The 17,389-nt window shown below is 40.5% G+C and overlaps 1 protein-coding gene across 1 annotated transcript in view; it reads left to right on the top strand.

Annotated features, from left to right (window-relative positions):
- Nucleotides 1-7,319: 7,319 nt before the first annotated feature.
- Nucleotides 7,320-17,389, top strand: part of LOC144728348 (anoctamin-7-like) — a 43,528-nt gene continuing 33,458 nt past the window's right edge. The window contains exons 1-6 of the mRNA XM_078607725.1: nucleotides 7,320-7,680; nucleotides 10,121-10,202; nucleotides 11,204-11,382; nucleotides 14,190-14,297; nucleotides 14,910-15,046; nucleotides 17,050-17,107. Coding sequence (XP_078463851.1) covers nucleotides 7,633-7,680; nucleotides 10,121-10,202; nucleotides 11,204-11,382; nucleotides 14,190-14,297; nucleotides 14,910-15,046; nucleotides 17,050-17,107 — 612 coding nt within the window. The 5' untranslated portion in view covers nucleotides 7,320-7,632. The remainder of the gene's footprint in view (nucleotides 7,681-10,120; nucleotides 10,203-11,203; nucleotides 11,383-14,189; nucleotides 14,298-14,909; nucleotides 15,047-17,049; nucleotides 17,108-17,389) is intronic.

The following is a 17,389-nucleotide window of genomic DNA, read 5'->3' as shown; positions in this document are numbered from 1 at the left end:
ATAAATAATGGGTAATTGTGATGAGATAGCCAATCGTATGACGTTTTAGATTCAGTGTACCTGGAGACAAACTGTCCACCTTTATCAATGTTACCAGATCATGGGACACAGCTTTTTGAAATGAGGAAATATTTAAATAAATTTCAACACACGACAGTCACCCAGAACTCCGCATTGGTCAGTAAAGGCAAGCAATTTAACGGGCTTTTTTATCCATTGACAAAATGTACCATCGTAAGCAAATGTATCAAGTGTTTGATTATTCGTTTTAATTATAACCAGCTGTCTTGTTGAATACCAGTTGTGCATCTTGCAATCAATCGCTTTAAATTGACGGACCTAACCAGTGCGATTGGAGGGTCACTGGTTTCGGCAACTAATTTGTATCCCTAAGATAACGATGTGGGCGATGTGGTTGGTATTTTTTCCTGTCCATTCTCGCTTTGAATGCACTCCAGTTGATCGTTGCGTGTGGTTTGAAGTGGCTGAACAGCAGTGTGCCTTGAGGCTGGAAAACACAGCCAGGAACAATTTGCCATCAAGTTCAATTGTCACGAGCTGTCGCGTTGATTCAACTCTGTGGCGTGACCTTGTTTAAAGGGGTGGCATGCAAAACTCAGGGTTTAGGGGTTGGGCACGACACAATGTTAAACAAGCTCTCCGTTACACGTAGTAAGGGTGTCCTCAGCCTGCAGCAGTGGGAGGGGGGCTCAGCTCCCTACAACCCTGCCCTGATGCTACAGGGCTAAGTATTTTGAACAGCATGTCATAGTAAATTCGGTTATGGCTTGATCGCAAGCAATATTCGGCAATTTCAAATACATATTGAAGGTTCTCCACAGACCTAATTCTGTGTATCGTTCACAGCTGAATGTCACTTGATTGCATGATTTTAGGGAAAGTGGTTGATATAATCTCATCTAATCGCAGAGGTCGTATTTTGTCATTTTATTTTACAAATTCTTATTCCATAACATGCTGTTGCAATTTTCTTATCACATGGAATGTTGGATGTCTTCAGTCGTAACTTATTTAAGTTGTGATGTTTAACCTGTATATGTGCTCTCCTACCAAGAATGAGAATGTTGCTTTATATAACAAAAGTATTACCCAAGAAAAGCTGATATTTTGTTGCTTTTCCACATAATTACAGGCCTTTGTCAATCAGCTGCTAGATAAACGCCTTCACACACCATGATAGTCAAGGGGGTTGTGTGCACATACTTCACCATACTGGTCCGTACGGGCTGAAGACATGTAATTTGGCTAAATTCCAGCTCAAAGAGTTCAACGTTTTCCATGTGGCATGGCTGGTGGGAAGTCCTGCCTTCTGCGTGGACGTCACATTGTCGAACACGTCCCTGCGAGAGATGCGAATGGATAATTAAATGGTTTCTTGATGCCATGAGGACAATCTGGATACAATTATGGGGAAATTACAAGGAAAATTTAAACTTAATATGCTGTTGTACAGAGAAATGTAACAAATTGCATGTGTTAAAAGCAACACTGCTCATCAGAGGACTGTTAAGCAAAACTTCGTGATGATTTATTGCGTCGCCTTTCGAAATTCCACGTATTTATTTTCTTAAATATTGTGGTTGTAAAGTGTTTAAAACAATATAATGTACCATATATAGCAGTTATATTTATCTCGTTTGAAACCTTTAGCAGCTCGTATCAATCTTACATGCTTTCCGTGATACCGAGTATACCACCTTGCAATGTTATCTCAAAAGTGAAGATAATTCATAGATCTTGAGGTGACTTTGTCATTTAATCTTCAGAATAGGCCTAACATTGCAGGAAGAGATTACAGGTGGGCTGCTCGTTTCACTTGTATTTTTGGGGCCAAATTCCAAGCACCTGAACTCTCCTCCTCAGTGACTTACCAATATGGCCCTGGCAGCAGTGAAATGTCGATGATAGTGGTGCTTGTAATCGTAACGTACATGACGTTGCAGTGTTGGGGTGCATGTGTGGTGCAAACGTCAGAGCAGTGGGTCCGTTGTGGTACTACCCCCTAGCAGGTCTACAAACAAAATGAGCACAAATGCATATTTAAATATATCAACCCATGAATATATACCAGGAGTTGGGGAGCCGATGGCTTCTCGGCAAGATATTGACCGGACGTTCATTTCATAGGGCCCACGACTTTATTTCATATGGCCCACGACTTTATTTAATATGGCCCATGTCCACATTCGGCTTCTTCGAAACGGCCGGTGGCCACAACATATATTTATCGCTTCAAGTATCTTTGTAGCATGCATTGGGTACGAGAGGGGACTATTTTCAATCTGGCAAGGGCTGTTGATAATTTGAGTGCACTAAGTCTCTTCTGTCAAGTCAATTCTGGAGGTTGCCTCTGGCATTACTAATGCGTGGTGATGGCCTCTCAAATGGACCTGAAAGCCCTATTTGGGCCCTCGATAAGAGAAAGATTCCCTCTCCCTTTGATCTAAAAGAAATGCTGCAAGGTTGAAGTAATATTTGCCGGGATGTGAGCTTCAAATACGTGTGTTAAGCAGTATCAACAACCCTTGCAGTATCGTCCTCTACGTTTTGAAGACGGGAAACAGATTGAGGCTTGTTGGTTCTGGAGATGGCCAATTGAACCTCATGGTGGAACCCCGGTGTCCCGAATAAACTGAAGTCAAAATCGTAATGAGTTCATTTGATGTCGCAACGCAGTTTTTGTGAGAGCCGAGGGCTTATGGAACCCCGGGGTCCCGCCATAAGGTTCACTTGTTATGATGTCGAATCGTACAATGAATGTCTTAATTACACAGGAAGTAGACATCTTAATTTGTATTTTGAGACAATCGTATTGCAAATGATATGGTAAATGCTGTTGATTATATTTTGTAATCGTGTACAGTGAGACTACACATCCTTAACGGATATTGAATATTTGCAGTACACTGTATATGTTATTCGTGATGTAATAAAATAATAACAATAACATGCGTTTCCCGTATCTCGTTTTCTTTTAAAGAACTACAGTAACTCCATTAATGTTGTACATCACCAAAGACTTGGCACATGCTGGAATGGCCTGAAGTGGATTTTGACTTTAGTAATTGTTTTGTTGTTTAATGAACACTTTTGGGCCCTACGTTAATGAATGTAGGGCCCAATACGTCCAGCGGCCAGCAACAAGCAGCACTCCCAAAGTAAATCATTTTTGTAAAGCAGCAGAATGTTCACAAATGTTTATATTTTGATTTAAAGCTTTCGTGACTGCAGGGATTCATATTCTTGGTTCTTTCGGTAAAGTCACGTAGAAGGGAAATAATAAAATAATATTCATATAAAACATGTTATATTAATATTATTTTCCTTTTACGAGACTTTACCAGCCCCAGTGGCTTAGTGGGGCGCGGTGCTGGGCCTCCCCTAGGTCGACTCAGCCTCAAATGTGTACCTGGTACAGTGTAAAAACATCGCCACTAAGTGAGACAAAGGCGGCCGGGCGTGATGCTGGCCTTCATAGGTGCTCGCTAACGACACTTGCCCCAACATTATGTTGAGACTTTACGGGGGATCTTTGTATTTGTGGTCCTGGGCCTCCCCTCGTTCAACTCGGCCTCAAATGTGTACCTGGTACAGTGTAAAAACATCGCCACTGGGAGAGACAAAGGCGGCCGGGCGTGGTGCCGTGCCACGACCTTCATCGGTGCTAACGGCACTTGCCCCAGCAGCATGTGAAGGCTACACGGGTGGTGGGGGGAACTTTATCTTTGTGGGCTGCCAAACTCACCGCGTGTCTTGGTTGAGCCTCCCTGAAATGTGCGTAAATTATTGTTGTTGTTGTGCTTAAAATCTAGAGAGAAAGCTGCTATTAAATAGCACGAGGTGTTTAGTGACGGTAAACAGAGCTTATTTTATTTCATCTATAATTAAAAAAATAAATCCAACCGGTAAATTAATAACAAATACAAATTGTAGCGCAGAACATTTCGAATTCGGCAGTGGCGGTAGTGACATTTTCGTGTTTTTTGTAATCCGTGAGGTAAAAGTTTTGATCGTCTTCCACACACGGGCTTACATCAGTGCCGAGACGTATCTTGAGCCCCATCCCATGACCAGCGTGGTGAAGTATGGTCAAAAGAAGTGTGGGGGATGAGGCCCTCATCTCATCCAGCAGTGGATTGACAAAGTTCAACTTTAGTAGACCATTGCCATGCCCTGTCAATCCACACGGTGTAACTTCGTATTCTTATAGAGTCATCAGCTCCATCAGGGCGTACATATGTTTTAATACGGGCAGATTTAATTGTTAATAAATGTGTCTTTGTGTTTCTCCCTTGTGATGGGATTTTGTAGGATAAACTTTGAGGTTTGTAAGGGATACGGGGTGATCGATAAGGTAGGAATTGGTCTGTGATAAGGTTGGGCACTGATAAGGGATTGACAGGCATGTAATTGTGTACAACTACATTAGCTGTACACTTTGTAGGTGTACAGTATAACTGCGTTAGTAATAAACTAGAAACGTTTCTGACCGTAACTTTAAAGTGGTTATCTCGTTAATGACGCTCACGAACAAATTAGATCTTAAATTTTGATTTAAAGCTTTCGTGACTGCAGGGATTCATATTCTTGGCTCTTTCGGTAAAGTCATGTAGAAGGGAAGTAATAAAAGAATAAAAATACAAAATAATATAATTAAAATAATCAAATAATATAAATAAAATAATATAAATATAAAACAAAAAAATGCTCACGAAGTTTCGACTGCAACACAAGCAATCATCATCAGGTGTGATATCCACAGAAAGAAAATGTGAAAAAAGATTTCAATGTTTTTAATTTTTATTGTTTTATATTTCTATTATTTTATTATTTCCATTCTACGTTACTTTACCGAAAGAACCAATAATACTTAGATCTTGTCACGGAGATACGAGAGAAAGAGCTGGTGGATTTCACGATGTGTTTCCACTCATTATGTTATTGTGCCTTATATTATTGTTGTTGTTAACGACATTGGACAAGTTTAACTTCATTAAAGACGCGAGCAAATCGTTAGCTGACGATGATGGAGTTCATGGTCAGGTTTCGAATTTGGGTTGGCGCAGTAAAATTGTCGGCCAGTTGTTATGTAATTGTGATTAAGAGGAGATATTAAATTTGTCCACTTATCATGAGTTAAATAATGCCACGGACAGACTGACTTTGTCTTCAACGTTAATTATCCATCGAATCTTGCGTGTCAAACCATTATGCGTTAAATAAGCCAGTTTTTATCTTATTTTAGATACGTGTACAGTACTTTAACATTACATCCGGTACGTAGTTAGGATGCTTTTTGTTTACATAGACTTATACAAGCACACAACTGCATACAGTACATAGTACAGTTCTGTAATGATAATCGGTATTTGAAGCGTTATTAGTTTAAAAAAAAACGTCTGCGTGTACAAACATCAGTATACTGTACGTGGCACGCTACTAAATTGTGCAATATAATTTATAATACAGTAATGCGATAGCTATGTTGTGTGCAGTGTAGCACATCTATAGTGTTGTACTGTACTACGCTTCCACGTCTATGCTCTCTGCCTTCTCAACAAGCACCACTGACCAGCGTGGTCACGTGGCCCTCTCATCTACAAGGGGGCAGCACTTGCAGGATGGTCTCTAAATTTGTGCAATTCACGGGCAAAAAAAACACATTGTGGAAACATCCAGACAGATGAATCTTGATTTGAAGCTTTCGTAAATGCAGGAATCCATAAAAATAAAATAAATCACGACGTTTCGATGGAAAGGTCGTGATTTATTTTATTTTTCTACCTACGTGATTTTACCGAAAGAACCAAAGAGTATACAGACAGATCCTCTTATTTCCATCAGATTGACGCATTGCTCAACCACCACACACTCTGCAGGTCACTCATCCCTTCTCTTTCTGCCCCTTCCCTCACACCGCTCTCCACTTATGTAATTGCCTCCATATTTGTCTGTTTTCAAAAGTTATTCTTACAGTTCAGTGTTGAAAATGTAAGTTTTAAGCTGTCAATGTGAAATGCATTAGCAGGCACTGTTGCTACATAACGTATTTACGTTTTTGTCCCATATGCAGATCGAAACAGGACACCAGGCTTTCCCAAAGATGTTCATATGGGAGCACACACAAGAGTGACTGAACCAAACTCCGCACAACACGGTACTATAACAACATTATCCAATTATTTTACTGCTCTGGCATTGCCTGCAGTAAACAGCAAGCAACATTTGAGGATTGTGACAGCGAGAACTCGGGTCATTGGTCGCAGTGTGTGTGTGTGCAGTTTCATGTGTCCATTATTCGCAGGATTGTTTTGTAAGCCATGGCACATTGCTCGGAGGACCAGTCCATAGAAATGTGGAGTGCAAGCAGTCCAAATGATGGAGAAGACCTGCTGCATTCAGAGCACGAGGGTGCATGGCTCCTGGTGGGTGTGAGACAGTTAATTAATTATTGTATTTTCTCCAAGAGTAAAAAAATGTGAAAAGCTATTTCCTGCTCATGTGAGCATTGCGGCAGTGCTCATCTTCCGTGCACAGCCTTGAGGCAGTGGTGGGTATTCCACATTCTTATGGCGGGGTAAAGTATATCCATAGAACATCCACTGTGGTGATTGTTTTATCGATCCCATAAGGATGATGGGCAGTCAACTTGCACCCGGGATTTGAGCTCGCAACCGTCTGATCGCGAGCCACTCACCGCATTCGAATTTCAATCTTTAATTGCAATTTCCCACAAGTGCTGAATATAAGCATTGCAAGCATATATTCTTAAACCTGTTTCTGGGCACAGCATTCGTTAACCTTGCCATGACACCACAACAACGCCGTGAATTGATTCATTACGAGTAACATAAATACAACTAACTGTAACATAAATATATAACATGTTACATAGTATTTATTATGAATGACTTGATATACTAACCCAGATTACCTTTGCATTAGTGGCAATGAATCAAGTCTCCCAACAGGCCTTCATTTCAGAATCAGAATATTTATCCTGGAGGAATCGGACGAGCTTTACAACTCTTTTTGCACAGATCTCCCGGTTTAAATAAAGGATACATTTCCTGTCTCTACTACAACACACGTGCACGCCAATTAATTCCCCCATCATACAAAAAATTCCACGACATGCAAACCTAAATGCATCAAGGCGTGTGTCACCAACCACCATACCTGGCTGACGATCATGTAATTTGTGTGAGAAGTGGGTGCACGTGCGACATGTACACCAGCAACGCAAGCCACCGTGGTGCATGCAGCCTTCTGCAAATGTAAAGGCAACGCCCTTGCATTGCAGCACACTCCGCCTTAGCACTGTATGCGTCAAGGCTTGTGCCATGGCACATGGCCAGCAAGCCAGCCAAAATTAAAGCAGCGTGTGCCACTTTCGAGTCCTGCATTGCACAGTGGTGGGCTGTCCCGAGATCCGCATACCAGCAGCAGATGAAACCAGGCGTGGTGCACAGCCGAATTCTCTTTCGCAGTCGGGCAGCGGTGGCTTCTCGTCTCATGCTCATCATCATCTCAGCTCCCTAGCAGTGTTGCTCCACGCAGTCTCAGTAGCACAGAAATAGCCACGCGTAGCTGCCGAGACCGGGATCCACAATGAGGACATCGTTTTCCTCCAATTTCCACATTGCCCGTCTCTTCCAGGTAACGCTCTTTGTGAACTGTAGTAAGGTGTCCGTTGTAGGTTAGGTAAATAATTTCCAGTCTGTAAATTTAATCGGTAAGGTTTTTTTTTATTTAAACAAAGGATGCATGTATGGGCTACAGAGCTGTAACTGTGAGTTGAAATGTGTTGTGTATGTTTGAAGACTTGGATGCATTTTGTATTTTTTATAACCGACTCCAGTCGCTTATATTCACATTTTTTGTTACGCTAAATCACCAATATAGCAGATGGACATAGTGTGGTGTATTTTTCCGTTCATATTTTGCAGAAATTAGAGATTTATGTCTATTAATAATGAATGTAGTACTCTAATAACCTGTTGGTTTTTGTACTTTGCAAAAATTAAATTCCATTATAAAAACTAAATTAACAACACTGCAGCATAATCTGTAGTTATTGCAGTGCAACAATTCATAAAGTAACTTATTCAGTCAGAGTTGTATATGCTTCATTAATCTGTTTTTTTTCTTTTTAAGACCCTTAAGAGCAATTAAATAATTAAAATCCTTATTATCCTCTTACAGCATTTGGATCGTGAATCGTATTTGCTTCTTAACTGCATGAATATCTATCTCAAAGAGATCATCTTAATTGAAGGCATGGTTACAGCCCTTTGTAAATCCACTGATTGATTAAGTCATTGGGGGATAATTGACCATTCTTAACTTTGCTGGTCAGAGCGGGTTGGTGAAGGAGAGGCCCAGGGCCAATTCAGATATCACTTGCCACTGATGTTAACCATGGCCAGGAATCAAACTTAGCTTACCAGATTCATAGCCCGGTGAGTTAACTACTGCACCACCTAGTTAAGTTCGGAACGTTTGTGAAATATGATCGCTTATCAACAAAACTATGCTATAGATGTTAAGATGATATGTTCGATTGACATTCCAGGAATGCTTGTGCTGTGTAAAATGGCCCATATACAGTCATCACCCATCCTGATATTTTACATTTTCATTTGACCTTTATAGGCTGTAATCTTTCTTAATGTGTGACATTGCTTTATACTCCACAGACTCATAGTTTAGTTTCACTCCTGTATATGTATTTATGGGGAGTAGTATTGCGCTGCTCAGCGCACTATGCAGTGATCTGGGTGGTCTGGGTTCGATTCCCAAGCACGGATAACATCAGTGGCCAGTGATGCCTGACTTTGCCCTTTACCAACCAGCACTGACCACTATGTTGAAGCAATCCCCATGGTCTGTGTGATGTGGGGGGAGGCCGTCATCCAGCAGTGGATTGACAAAGGATTGTACATTATTATTGTATCTAAATATTGTAGACCATATTACTGCATTATTTGTTATAGTACTGTGTTTATGTATAATGTTATTGACTATATTGCGCTGCAGGGTATAGAGTATACTGTAGTGTATAAAGTAGTGTAATCTATTCTGCAATATATTAAATGCACTATTCTGCACTCTTATTAGGTGTGCTGCAGGTTATGCATTTAATTTCACCAAGAAAATATGCTGGCTAGACAAAAGTAATTGTACTTTTCACAATTATACACCGACCATTCATCAGACTCGTGATGAATTATATTGGGTAATCATTTAGAGGTAATATTCCACTTTGTCATTGTCATGGCATGGTCTGCCATAGGCAGAACCACACCCAGCAAGGCGATGGTTGCAGTGTCGCATATACCCTCAATATGAGACCATCATACACGAGACTATTATCTGTTCATTGACTGTTAAATATCAAATAATATACTCTACCACTGATTTTTCCCATTCTGTGTTTGCTATTAATGAAATGCAACTGCAATCAATGTCTGTTAAAATATCCTCGATTTCACTCTTCAGCACGATATTTAAATGTTTTGAATTAAATGTTGACTGACTGCCTCCAAACATTGGTCATGTATAGTTTGAGCTATGCATTTTTGATGTTCAGTTTACCATCGTGACTTTTCTACACCACAATGGCAATATATTTTGTGTTTTAACCAATAGTGAACCCAGTTATGCTATCAGCTTATTGGCACAATTCAGAACTTGTTAATATGTGCAGTCGGTTTACTGTAATCAAAATACTATGATCGACTTTACAGATTACCAAATGAACCATGATTCACCCGATCTCATATCTCAAAAGCTAAGCCGGTGTAAGCCTCAATAGTGTTCGGACACGTGACCATCATGCATATTAGGTTGTTATAGGCTGCGTAGTTATGTGGTGGGCAATACAGCATGATCAATTGTTGTACTCTTCTTCTATGCTTTCACTTATATGCTCTCCTCTTTCACCAAACCACACTGACCAGCGTGGTGCAGTACGGTCAAATACCATCCACGACCTGCTGGGTGTGGGTGGGCCTTCATGCTGCAGTGATTTGACAAAGAGCTGTACATGTACACTTTAAATTAGCGTGGCTGGTGCGATGTGATTTGTGTGTCTCAGGAGGACAGGACACCTTCCAATCCCCCAACTCCGGGCTCACTTGGAACAGGCTGTTTTTTTCGAGATGGCAAAACAAGAATCGGTGAGAAATTGCTTTTAACAGTTGATGCATATAGTGTAGCAGGGGGAAATCTCAATGCAAATGGTGTTCTTGAATTTTGACACCAGGAAGACAGTCTAACGTGTTCACACAATTGCCACTCATCCAGTTTGCATGGGTTAAAAGTTAAATTCTTTCAATTTATTAGAATTGGACATGTCTACAGGGAATTAACGAAGCAACTAATGATCTATAATCAACCCATGCCCAAGGGTGTATTGAGTGAGGCATATTGCCATTGCAAGCCTTGTAAATTTAAATGTTCACTGCAATTTTTATAAATGTAAAATCAGCTCAAACGCTGATATAAGAAATTGTCATATTTCTGCTGCAATTCTGGAAAATGCATATCAAGCTACAAACAGTATCTATAAAGTGCTACCTCTTCTGTTCACAATAAAATAATGTGTTCGGGGGTGCCTCTGGCACTCCTCACAACCATTTACGGCCTTCGGCCAGGAAAGTAAAAAAAATTCACACGAACGACGCATTCACCCGATGCTCCGTTTTGAAGTTTTTAAATAAAACATCTTTGAATTGTATTATGTTTTGAATTAGATAACTTTATTTCTTCATTAAAAACTTATATAATTTTACATCTGGAAGACTTCATTGAAAACGACATTTCGTGTGAATTTTCTCTCGTCGTTAAGTAGATGGCCTTGCTGGGGGGTTCTGTTCGATGCAGACTTTCACCTGTTTGGGATTGCGGGATCGAGATAAGGCGACATAGAGCTGCTGGCCGTGCGAGAAGACCGCCGTCTGCATATCGATTCCAACGTGATCGAACGTCTGTCCCTGCGCCTCCGTCGTTCATGAAGGGGGCACGTAGATTTGCAGCGCCCCTTGCATGAAAACGACAGAGTGCAGCGTTCATCACAGATAAAGTTGTGCGCTTATATAAGAGTATAATGATGGTAACAAAATAAAATGTTGAAAAATTCTCAAAATCAAGCCTGGAATTTGACTTTCGTGCCTCCCAGATTTCATGCTGGTTTGGGAGGATGTCATGGAAGGCAACAAGAAGCTCCTGAAGACCAAGAACACGTATCAGGAGATGGAAAACGAGGAGACCGTGCCTCCACAATCCATCGACGAGCACGACAGCCTCCGCAAGATCTTCCTCACGAACCTGAGCAAAATCGGACTGCTAATAGAGGAGGTATCCTCTGTCACAGCATCCGGCGAACTGGAATGTTACTAGACTTGACTCGTGTGACAGCTAGCAGACGGGATGCACACTGGATTGGAAACTGGCTCACATAATGCATTGTGTCCGTGCAGTTACTCGTAATGTAACATGTGTAGCCCTTTGGAAATTCACTGCTGGATGAAGGCCTCGCCATGCCATGCTGATTGTACGGATTACTTGACCATTATTCGCCACGCTGGGCAGTGCGGGTTGGTGACGGTGGGGAGCATAGATAGTGGAACATATAAGTACAGTAGGTAAAAATAAAAATGATTATAGAAATAAAATAATAAATCACGACGTTTCGGAGGCAACACAAATCTCCGTCATCAGGTGGGACCGTCACAGCTAAATTTACTGTATCAAGTGAGGAAACAAGTATAACCCGTAAAAACAAAGTTTTTTACTATAAATCCTTTATATGCGTGGCGGCTAGAGTCCTCTCGTCCTCTGGCTTGAGATGGCTGCCACCTATGGGTCAAATGATTGCATTGCACCATTAAGCAATTGGTAATTAAATATATTTTTGTCCTAAAAAGTGTAAAATTTTGGAAAAAAAATTTCACGAACATTAATTATCACGCACAACGAGTCTGTGTGGAAAATGTCAGCTCGATTGGATCACGGGAAGTTGGTTAAAACACGACCGAAAGATTTGCACGGTCGTAAGCGTGCAAGCAAGCAAGTGAACTTAATATAAAGGATTAAAAAATCCAAGAGGCAAGCTCTTAAATACAAGTTAAGTGGGAGAGGGGGAGGGGCTTATCTGAATGTGAATGGAACAGTGGGGGGGGGGCGGAGCTTGGAGATGCGGCCGATTGTTGGCTGACAACTAAAAATACAAATAGCAGCGCTGTTAAACACTCGGTAAAGTAGAATCGTACCTGTCAAATAAGAAGGTACAAATATGTGTAGTTAAATGTTTTTTACATGGTTAATAACATATTTCCAATGATTACTCAGTTTGTACCCATCATCACGGTAGAACCGGTTGAACCGTGATGATGGGTACAAACTGAGTAATCATTGGAAATATGTTATTAACCATGTAAAAAAGATTTAACTACACATATTTGTACCTTCTTATTTGACAGGTACTATTCTATCTTCTTGGTTCTTTCGGTAAAGTCACGTAGAATGGAAATAATAAAATAATAAAAATAAAACATAATAAAATAATTCTCACGACGTTTCGGCCACAACGCAAGCAGCCGTCCTCAGGTGAAGAACAGGTCTGTCGAGAAGACAGACTCTGTCTTCTCGACAGACCTGTTCTTCACCTGAGTCTGTCTTCTCGACAGACCTATTCTTCACCTGAGGACGGCTGCTTGCGTTGTGGCCGAAACGTCGTGAGAATTATTTTATTATGTTTTATTTTGATTATTTTATTACTTCCATTCTACGTGACTTTACCGAAAGAACCAAGAAGATGAATCCCTGCAGTCACGAAAGCTTTAAATCGAAAAATAATGAATTTGTATGCAGTACCCTCTGCTGCCCACCATGCAATAACCACTTACAGATTCATCATTTTTTTATGTAAAAATTCCTCACACGTGTCGTAAGCAATTACTGGGGCAATGTACGCATTGCTGTGTATTGATTATGATAGTATAATCGTGTTAGCTTCATCTGGTGGTAGAGGTTGAAATAAAAGACCCTTGTACATCATACATTATTGCAAATTGGAATGCAGTCAGCCCATGTAGTTGATTTCTCGCACGTGTTCACCACATTACAAATTAGAGAGATTTATTTTATACAGTACTATAAAAATGGTTATCTTCAAACTTAAGTTTAAAAGGCAAGTTAATACTTTTAAGAGAAATGCACAAATTATTCTGGGTGTCTACATATATAATTAAAATTGGTAAACTAGAAGCAACAGACATGCGATTTTTAAGACGGATCTTAACAACGTCATGGACAGACAAGACAAGTAACATACACGGCTTACGGATAGCAGGTACAAAATAAAATAAGAATAATTAGAGAAAGTCAAGTTAGATGTCATGGACATGTCATGAGCAAACGAGACAATATAATGTTTTGGCTGGGAGAATTACAGGTTCAAGAAGCTGGGGAAGACTGTGAATTAGGTACATAAGCGAATTGAACAATTTGATTGAACTGGAAGTATTTAATGCAAAATGCTTGAGTCATATCATGGCTAGTACTTCATGGATGGCCATAATCGCCAACGTCTTTGAGAAAGGACATGGCACAGTTTGAGGAAGGTCTTTAAAACCATACGCACACACGCACTCTATCGCATAAATATTTTATCATCAAAGTCTCACCCCTCTAAATCTCCACACGTCTGCAGTGGTGTTAGCGACGAACATCATATCGAGACTTGGGAGAGACTCCCAGGTGTTGGGCAACATCCCGGCTGTCATTGTCACATTCTGCTGAAGATCACTCGTATTTTTATTATTTTTGGAAAGCAGTTTTATCTTTCATGATTCATACATATTTTTGTGGGTTAGGCCACGTATTTGTCATTAATTTGGCCATATCGCTTTGTGGCCTAACCCAAAAATAAATGATGAAATGAGAATATTGGTTGTCGAAAACTTAGCGTGTTAAGTTACTTTATCATTCACACAACCACACAGTTTAAACCGCTTTCTAATTATAATTATTTAATCGTGCATGGTAACTTAATGGGCATGCTGTATTTCAAGGGGGGGATATACAGTAAATTAAGTACAGTATGTGACAAAAGTAAACCATCCATCAGCCTCTGCATGTGTGTAATATATAATACATTGCAGGACATCATGCAAGGGGAGAAGATTAACATCCATTATCTGAAGCTTCATGCACCGTGGGAAGTACTGCAACGCTACGCAGAGGAGATCAACCTCAGAATGCCACTGCAAGTAAGCATTCCTCTCTGGCAACATACATAGCCTCAAACAAAGCACACAGCCATTGAGCCTATGCACCATCAGCATTTTCAGAAAAAGTGCATTGTGGTCCTCTCGTTTTAGGTCACCAAAATAACAGCAGCATTCGGACTCATCAGCACAGTGTAGTCGCCAATCCTCTGCTGCATAGTCTACTCCATGAAGCCATATATGTGGAGTCCCTACTTCCACACTAGCTTGGCTAATGCCAACAATCAGATTTGATTACATACAGTAACAAGATCATAAGAAGATATCGAACTTGTCATCTTTGAATTGTTTCCTAAAGTCATTGGTTTACTTGCTCGACGTGTTTGTAGTCACGTGGGCACCGAGCCACTAACCTACGACGAGTAAGAAATAGCTTAGAATAAACCAATACATTTCTAAAAAAAATCACAAGAAGGGTAAAATCCGCAATGCGGAGAAGATGCCTGTTGAATTTCTTTCGCAACATACTTAGCCAACCGTGCTAATTGGAGGTGCGGGGGAAGGATAACAACCCCTGTAAGGCCGAGTTGATCTGAACACAGACACAAACAATTGGAAGTTGACTGTAGCCTCATTTTTTTCATGTACTTGCAGATCCATCCAATGACCAAGACGCACTTTTCGGAGAGGCTGTTAAAGTTCCTGCATCTCCCAAACATCATGCATGCAGATCTTCCGCGGCAGCCCCAAGAATACTACAGCTGCTTCTTCCGCAAGTCCAAACTCGATCGGTAGTCAACTCTTCCATTACTGTAACGTGCATATGTTGTGTACATTACAACTGGGGTTTATATAGTGCCGAAATGCATATCAAAAAACTGTACAAAGCGGTATGCATATCTGGTTTGCATGGGACGTATTAAAACACTGATCAACAATGAATTGCTAGTGATTGTTGGAAGACCACCAATGTGGCATCCACATATCTAAACCAAACAGATGATTTTAGTGTCCTTGAAGCTATTGCTTTTGTTTCAAAATCTTCCATGTACAAATTCGCTATCGGAGATATGTGGATGACACATTGGTACATTGGTGGTCTGGCCACACGGCAAAGATACACTGAACGCATTTCTAAATCATCTCAACTTGCAAAACCCATCCATCCAGTTCACCATGGAAGTGGAAGCTGACAGAACTCTACCATTTCTGGATATTCTGCTCGGACGGGGTAGAAATTGTAATATAACACAATGTTTACCGAAAGAAAAGCATACCGACACCAATCTGAATGCAGAGTCACACCATCACCCCGCACAGAAATCTGCTCTTATCAAGACGCTCATTCATCGAGTTAAGAAAGTGTCAGATGGTGACAGTCTGAAAAGTGAAATTCAACATGTTAAAGAAGCGTTGCAAATGAACAGTTACAGTGATGCACACATCAACAGGGCATTGAATAGCAAAACCAAATCAAATAACAAGAGCATTGAAACTGCCCAAGTAATTAAATCGATCGAAATACCGTACATTGCGGGAGTAACTGATAAACTAGCCAGATATTTGGAAAAACAAACCATCCGAGTCAGATTTGGCACGGTACATAAAAAACAAATTAATATCTGGTACAAAACATGTATTACCGAAGCTATCAACAGAAGGTGTGTACAGGATTAACTGCACATGTGGTAAATGTTATGTTGGGCAAACAGGACGAATGATCAGCACGAGACTAGAATAACATCAGAGAAATATTAAATTATCTCAAATACAACTGTCAGCAGTAGCAGAAAGCACGTGCCAACAAGGACTCTCAATTGATTTTGATAATGTTGAAGTTTCGTGCAAAACTAGCTACTACTGGCCAAGACTAATTAGAGAATCTATTGAAATTGAAAGAAATGAAAATAACTTTAACCGTTCGGATAGCTACCGCCTTAGTGCTGCGTGGAAGCAATTCATCAAATAATACATTATTTAAATGCATGCCTACAAAGGGCAGTGTACTTCAATATGGATTAACGTTGGCAGGGCTATTTTAATAAACACAATAGACAGGAAGGACAAGTTCAAAGGGCTCGCATAATGCACATGCATAATGTACGTGGTCAACACATCTACGCCTCTATATAAGGAACGAAACAGATGGACTTCTCCACAAATCTGGCTTTTGCCTGATGAATCTAGTTGTAATTACTGGCGAAACGTTGTACTCAGATTGTAAATGTTGTGGCTTGGCTCTCCAACACACCGGTCTGCTGTACTAGTGACGAACTGGCCACGTTCTGTTTACATGACAACCCTTACTGTGTCGAGTGGTGGCGGGTTTTAACGACACATTTATATATTTACTCGATCTAACCCAAAAAACCTCTAATATGAATTCTGCAAAATGGCTTCCTGCTCCAAAGACCACAGACCAATTTTCATCTGTTTACAGCAATGAGCCAGTTGTGTAAATTCCATATTCCTGTGGCTGGCATGAATTGCCTTGTATGACAACCATTCCCACAAACTGGTTCTCTATCAACCCTGGAGGGATATAGAGATTTTATCCGACAGCCCTGCGGCTGCAAACAATGTGCTCTGAGCACTTTACCCCCTGCTACATGACATTTGTCGCAGTGACTTAACATTAATTTGGTTCTTTTAATAATATGATTTGTTTTGTGATGGCCGCATGCATGTATGTATTTTGAACTTCTTTCACAGCATACGTAGCCAAACATGCTAATTGGAGGTACGTAGCCAACCGTGCTAATTCATGTTTATAACACACATTTGTTTGATTTAGGTTCCTTGGCAGTGACCGCCCAGAAACATTCTTCTCCAATACTCAGCGGCATGTCATCGTAAGTGTTAAGCAAGTGTTCTGTAATTGCTAATGCATATCACATTGACCACACTGAAGAATACATTGGTTGATGTGTTCCATGCACATCTGGAAAATACAATATTCTGATGTTTATATCACATCCTGAAAGGTGTTGTTAAATATGTTTTTTCTACAGTATATAGAGTATACAATGGAAGGTAATTAAAGCTCGCCATATATAAGCACAGTTGTGATATAAGCGACACATGCTTATATCACGCTCCTGGGGGGAAGGTGAAAGGCAACTTTTAATACGAAC

Source organism: Lampetra planeri, chromosome 28 (assembly GCF_965212315.1).
Source record: "Lampetra planeri chromosome 28, kcLamPlan1.2.h2, whole genome shotgun sequence".
NCBI classification, from domain to species: Eukaryota; Metazoa; Chordata; class Hyperoartia; order Petromyzontiformes; family Petromyzontidae; genus Lampetra; species Lampetra planeri.
Note: the sequence above shows the minus strand (reverse complement) of the source record. Positions and strands in the feature narration are given on the sequence as shown.